This window comes from Rhinopithecus bieti, unplaced genomic scaffold, assembly GCF_001698545.2.
Source record: "Rhinopithecus bieti isolate Rb0 unplaced genomic scaffold, ASM169854v2 scaffold_6380, whole genome shotgun sequence".
NCBI lineage: Eukaryota > Metazoa > Chordata > Mammalia > Primates > Cercopithecidae > Rhinopithecus > Rhinopithecus bieti.
Genome location: NW_016806642.1, coordinates 9880363 through 9887457, shown reverse-complemented (window position 1 = coordinate 9887457; position 7095 = coordinate 9880363). Strand labels below are relative to the sequence as shown.

At 42.6% G+C, this 7095-nt stretch overlaps 1 protein-coding gene across 14 annotated transcripts in view; it reads left to right on the top strand.

Annotated features, from left to right (window-relative positions):
• The window catches only part of FGGY (FGGY carbohydrate kinase domain containing), a 457075-nt gene that overhangs the window by 326634 nt on the left and 123346 nt on the right, over positions 1-7095 (top strand). For all 14 annotated transcript variants that reach the window (XR_001886587.1, XR_001886588.1, XM_017877238.1 and 11 more), the window contains one exon: positions 5281-5428. Coding sequence is in view for 12 of the 14 variants with exons in the window: in XM_017877238.1 (XP_017732727.1) it covers positions 5281-5428 (148 nt within the window). In the remaining 2 variants the exon portion in view is untranslated. The remainder of the gene's footprint in view (positions 1-5280; positions 5429-7095) is intronic.

Here is a 7095-nt window from a genome sequence, read left to right as displayed (position 1 = left end):
GTATTGGGGTGGGAGTTACCCGATTTTCCAGGTGTTGTGTGTCTCAGTTCCCCTGGCTAGGAAAAGGGATTCCCTTCCCCCTTGCGCTTCCCAGGTGAGGCGATGCCTCGCCCTGCTTCAGCTCTCGCTGGTCAGGCTGCAGAAGCCGACCTGCACCGATTGTCCGGCACTCCCTAGTGAGATTTCTCCAGTACCTCAGATGAAAATGCAGAAATCACCGGTCTTCCGTGTCGCTCGCGCTGGAAGTTGGAGACTGGAGCTGTTCCTATTCGACCATCTTGCTCCGCCTCAGGTAATACATTTTTAAAAATGGATCCTGATTGGACATTCTTAGTTGACTTGTCTTTGGATATCTAAGAGGAGGCACTTAAAGAGTGGTCGAATACTTGACCTGGAACTCATAAGAGAGAAATGGACAGGAGTTAAGGTCATATATTTGGAAGTCCTCAGCACTAGATGGTAACTGGAGCCGTGAGAAGAGGATAGGATCAGCCAAGAGGAGATAAAGAGTAAGAAAATGGTCAAAGACAGTAGGTCTCTGGAAGATGTCATGTGTTTAATGAACAAGTGAAGAAGGAGAACCAGCCAAAGAGGAGGAAGGAAAATCAAGAGAGAATAGTGTTTCAGAAACGAGAACAAATGAGGAAGGAGTGGTCAAATGGTGTAAAATGCCCAAAATGGTTCTTCGGCATTAACAACAAAGAGGGTATTGTTCCCCATGGTGGGACCAGTTTCAGTAGAATAGAGCAGGCAGAATGCATAGTGTATTGGGTTAAGAAGTAAGGAACTAGGCTGCGCACGGTGGCTTACACCTGTAATCCTAGCACTTTGGGAGGCCGAGACGGGTGGATCATGAGGTCAGCAGATCAAGACCATCCCGGCCAACATGTTGAAATCCCGACTCTACTAAAATAAAAAAAAAATTAGCTGGACATGGTGGCACGCGCCTGTAGCCCTATCTACTCGGGAGTCTAAGACAGGAGAATCACTTGAACCCAGGAGGCAGAGGTTTCAGTGGGCTGAGATCGCGCCACTCCACTCCAGCCTAGCAACAGAGAGAGACTCCATCTCAAAAAANGGCACTTAAAGAGTGGTCGAATACTTGACCTGGAACTCATAAGAGAGAAATGGACAGGAGTTAAGGTCATATATTTGGAAGTCCTCAGCACTAGATGGTAACTGGAGCCGTGAGAAGAGGATAGGATCAGCCAAGAGGAGATAAAGAGTAAGAAAATGGTCAAAGACAGTAGGTCTCTGGAAGATGTCATGTGTTTAATGAACAAGTGAAGAAGGAGAACCAGCCAAAGAGGAGGAAGGAAAATCAAGAGAGAATAGTGTTTCAGAAACGAGAACAAATGAGGAAGGAGTGGTCAAATGGTGTAAAATGCCCAAAATGGTTCTTCGGCATTAACAACAAAGAGGGTATTGTTCCTCATGGTGGGACCAGTTTCAGTAGAATAGAGCAGGCAGAATGCATAGTGTATTGGGTTAAGAAGTAAGGAACTAGGCTGCGCACGGTGGCTTACACCTGTAATCCTAGCACTTTGGGAGGCCGAGACGGGTGGATCATGAGGTCAGCAGATCAAGACCATCCCGGCCAACATGTTGAAATCCCGACTCTACTAAAAATAAAAAAAAAATTAGCTGGACATGGTGGCACGCGCCTGTAGCCCTATCTACTCGGGAGTCTAAGACAGGAGAATCACTTGAACCCAGGAGGCAGAGGTTTCAGTGGGCTGAGATCGCGCCACTCCACTCCAGCCTAGCAACAGAGAGAGACTCCATCTCAAAAAAAAAAAAAAAAAAAGGAAGTTAAGGAACTAGACACAGACAATATGGAAGCTTCTTTTCTAAGACTTTCTCTTACTGCTAGAAAGGGCACAAGTATATTTTGTTATATCATGTATTCTGATTTTTTGGTTTAAGAGTATGGCCACCATAGTCTCTGGGCAGCCTGTGAACCCAAAGAATTAGGTGATTTATGGAGAGGGAGAGGACATGAGAGGTTTCCAGGATGCTGTCTGCATTTAAGATTACAAGCAATAAGGTTCGAAAGAAACATCTTCTTTGATTCTTGGATTTTTAAAAAACTAAAAATGAGTTTCTTATGATGGCAAAGAAGAGGAAACTATTTACTGATAAACCTGTCATTTTATAGTGCTCAGGGCTCTATGTTTAATCTTCATAGCAGGCTTTAAGTAGACAGTATTAGCTCCAATAGTAAAAAAAGCAAATAGGCTCAGAGAGGGTTTGCCTACCTGATCATCCAGCTGGTGCGTGGTGAAGTCACTTTATGATTATTGAAACTATATTTTCTTCATGATACCCAAAGGGATGTGGACAGCAAAAATTTCTCCCTCTGAAACAGGATATATCAGCCTGGGGTTCATGAGAGAGAGGGAGAGCGATCCACTTGGGATCACAGTTAACATGTGATTCCCTAGCTAGAAGAAGGCAGGCTGCCATTTGAGAAAGAATTGATAAAACATACAAAATGAAACAAAGTCAGAACCAAAAAAGGTATCATGCAAGGTTAAAATTATGTGAATAATGATGTGTATTAGTTAGTTTAATGTCTTCCAAGTGCATTTCATTTTGAATGATATACTCAGATAGCACACATGGTAAGGTATAATTGAAAAAACATGTAGGGGAATGGCTGCATTCAAAGAATAAACATACAGCTGCAAGGAGGTTAGGAGTCAAAGGGGTAAGCATATGCCCCATCCCCCAGGGATCTCATTAGTGCATGAGTGGCCATATATGTAGAGGCTAAATGAATCTCACTGTTTGCAAAGACCTGCAGTAAATGAGACAATGACGAATCAATAATAATTAGCCCTATAGGTTCTTATTGACCCAGATGTCTGAAACCAAATGCCCTGCTCAGAGATTCCTTGAGAGGCAGAATGAAAAGATTTATAGACATGTGTTTCCAAAAAAAAAAACTGGCTTTAAGAGCAGTGGCTATTCTGAAGTGGAAAGTCGCAAGAATTAGTGCAGACTCTTGACTTCCGGCTAGAAAAGATGTTCTCGAGGCTTGTCTTGTGAATGTGATTTCCATTGGACCAGGAGCAGAGAGAGCAAAGAGATGGAAAACCAAGAGGTTATCATATTCATGTTCCCTGATATGTTGTTCTGGCTCTACCTTGTATGGAGACTTCAGAGGATCCTTTCCTGAAGCCATAATATAGTCATTCTAAAACAGGGTTTGAGTTTATCAGGCTTTGATGAACAATTTCTGACCTAAGATACAGAGAGCCCATGGCTTCAGAATCACAAGGAGAAGGGTTTAAAGCTGGACTCAGACCTGTCTCTTTACCTCTTGAAGCATCTCCTCTGTAAAGGGATGTTAGTGATACCTCCCCCACTGGGCAGTGCTGGGAGGTCTGGTGTATACTTAGGGAATGGCAGCTGGTGTTAACTGTAGTTGTTAAGCCTTTTCCCAGTAATATCTTATTCCTGCCAATATGATCTAAGAAAGAAGATTTTTGCAGATGAGAATGAGCTATTACAGCAAGAAGCAAATAAACTGTTGGTAGGTAGGGCGGTAGGGCTGCCCTCACCTCCACCCTAGCACACATCACACGCACTCACACACGCACATATACATGCATTCACATTGACACACTCAAGCTCACACAGAGCAGCTTTGCTTTTCTATATTTTTACATTGAATATTTACATAAACTTTTTGTTTAATAAAGGAGTTCTACTGATAAAGGGGTAAAAGGAGAATTTAAAAATCGCTGCTCTACTCATTGATTTGTTTCCCTACACCAAGTACAGGAAACTTTTGGCAACTTCATGGGATCCATGAGGACACTCACCCAATCACAAACTAGAACTAGAAATCGCTGAGCCTTCCTTCTAAAACACTTTTAAAATGCAAAACAAATAATGCCTTAAGTATCTTAGATATTAACCTCCTTTGGACATTGATTTCCTATACTTTTTTTTCTGCCATTATACAAGCCATGTTTTTAACCTTTAAAGAGACTTCCAAGGACCCCAGTGGGAAGTAGCACAGATGCCAACTTCTGCAATATCCACTTTCTTTTGAAATCATTGGTTCAGAACTTTTAGAAAGCAGCATCTTTTAAGAGGGGCAGGCTGACCAGCTTTAATCTTTGTGCCATGTGGTGTGATTTAACCCAGTGAGGGAGGTGTTATTAAACCTATTTTATGAGTGGGAAAGTTGGAAGTCAGAGAGGTTAAGTCACTGGCCCATTTTACCGAGCTAGGAGAGGTAGTACCAAGATCTGAACCGAGTAGTGCTCTCACACCCATCATCTTCTCTCCACTTCCTCTTCACCTGAATATGTAGAGAATGAAGGAGTTGGTCTGACTCCCTCATTCTACACATGAAGAAACAGAGACTTAAAGAGAAGAAAAAAGCCAGGCACGGTGGCTCACACCTATAATCCCAGCACTTTGGGAGGCCGAGCCATGTGGATCACCTGAGGTCAGGAGTTTGACACTAGCCTGGCCAACATGGTGAAACCTCTACTAAAAGTACAAAAATTAGCTGGGCAGGGAGGCTGAGGCAGGAGAATTGCTTGAATCTGGGAGGCGGAGATTGCAGTGAGCCGAGATCACGCCATTGCACTCCCACCAGGGCAACAAGAGTGAAACTCTGTCTCAAAAAGAAAAAAAAAAAGAAAAGAAAAAACGTACACAATGTCATTTGGTGAGTTTAGGTTGAAAATCAGGTCTCTAACTCCTGATCCTAACTGCATTTAAAACATTCAGTCACTTTCCTTAGCAAAATCCTATCCTGAGTCTGGGAACTTATATTTCTCTCCATTTATCAACTCATCATAATTATTACAATTAGGAATACTGATTTTCATAAATTTTTGACATATGTACAGTACTGTACAGTTTACAAAATACCATGCCTTCACATACATAACCTTCTTTGATCTTCACACTAACCCTATGAGGTAAGTTGGACAGGGATTATGATATCTGTTTTTACAGATGAGAAGAGAGTGGCTCAGAAAGTTTGAATAACTTTCTCATGGCCATACACCTACTAAGAGTAAAGCCATTCCTGAATCCAGTCTTCTGACTCCAAACCTTTCTACTAGGATGGGCACCTTTCTTGGTGATACTACAGTGTGATTTGAGAGAACAGTGGGCTGGCTTCTCTGAAGCTTTTAGAAACCTGCTTACCTTCCTGAAACTGATACAGAAGTACAAATGGTTTCTTTCTATCGAATGATTTGCTCCCTGACCCTATCCCCCTTTTAAAAATAAAATTCACTTCTCTTCCAGATGCCAGAGTGTATATGCATATCTGAACAGTCACCTGGATCTGATTAAGAAGGCTCAGCCTGTGGGTTTCCTTACGGTTGATTTACATGTTTGGCCAGATTTCCATGGCAACCGGTCTCCCTTAGCAGATCTGACACTAAAGGGCATGGTAAGTAACAGCTAGTCCTTGCATGTGGGTGAAGGCAGGCCAAAGGGCAACAAAGTTTGGAAGAAGCAAAGTGAGGAAAAAGGAAAAGAAAAAAATAAAACAGGCCAACAGCCCACTAGCTTTGTGCAGATGCATTACTGTTGCTGCTCCCTGGGATGAGCTGCTGAAAGTTTTCATTGTTTCTGAGCCAACCTTGAAAGCGTTAAAAGCAGCATTTCCTAGTTCAGCTACTGCTGCCTCTTTGTCCTGTGGAGTGGCTAAAAGTCATGCCTATGTAATTTTGGCATTTACATCAGTCTGTAAAGTCATATTTTCCAACTGCATCTTTAGGTTGCCCAGTAAATCAGTAGTAAATATTACCACCCATGGTCTTGCTGGCCGCAGCCACACATCTGCCTAGGCTCTGAGTCAGGGCTATTCAGAGTCTACACTAATATAGTTAGGATTTCAGATTAAACTTTAGTATAAGTGGATACAATTTATAACTTACGTTGGAGAATAAATCCTGCGCTTAGTGCCCTTTAGGGTCACTTCCTCTGTGGATATTCTAGGCCCTCCTAGAGGGGCCAGATGAACTTGGTGGGAGAGTTCTCAACCATCCCAGCTGAGATGTAAAAGTAACAACATCTTAGACACCAGGATAATCATCTTTGAGGTGTGATGAAACAGGCTAAAGTTAGAGGAGGGGCCAGGTGAGGCCACAAATAAGAAAATAAGCCATGAATACAGGAACCAGGAAAATGTCATAAAGCTGAGAAGGTGAGTGTGAGGTACATTAAGGCAGAGTTCAGAATGGAGGCTGTAAACAAGGCAAGGCTTATGCAAAGGAAGCTGCGTAATAGTGGAGCAGGCCTGATGGAATCAAGAATTCAAGACTCAAACTACTACAGTTTTATGGTTAGTTTTATTGAGATTGTTTTACATATTTTTATGATGCCAGCCGGAAGACCTGAACTTTATTTTCATTACCTAGCTGACATGATCAACTTCTATTACTAAAAGGGAGTCATGGTGAAAAGAAAAGAAAATTAGACATGGCAAAGGTTATGTTGATCTCAAGTCCATGAAGCATGCCTACACCACAAATCATGAGCGTTTACTTTTTTAAAAAGTTGTATGTTTGTTCACATACCTCATTTATCACTTGATAGTTCTTGGCAATGATTTCCCTTTATAACTGTCCTTGGGTTAGGCTACAGTGGAATAGCTATCACTCCATGAATTTGCATCACAACACTGGAAGGAGAAGATGACCTAAATAAGATAGAAGGAAGGCAATTCTGAGCTAAATACTTCACCCCAAGTCTCCTTCCTTCAGTCTAGTTTTGGAAAACATCAAAATAGTGACCCTGAAATTCTTCTGTTATCATGTTATATCCTTTTTTTTTTTTTTTTTTTGAGACGGAGTCTCGCTCTGTCGCCCAGGCTGGCGTGCAGTGGCCGGATCTCAGCAGCTCACTGCAAGCTCCGCCTCCTGGGTTTACGCCATTCTCCTGCCTCAGCCTCCGGGTAGCTGGGACTACAGGTGCCCGCCATGGCGCCTGGTTAGTTTTTTGTATTTTTTTAGTAGAGACGGCATTTCACCGTGTTAGCCAGGATGGTCTCGATCTCCTGACCTCGTGATCCGCCCGTCTCGGCCTCCCAAAGTGCTGGGATTACAAGCTTGA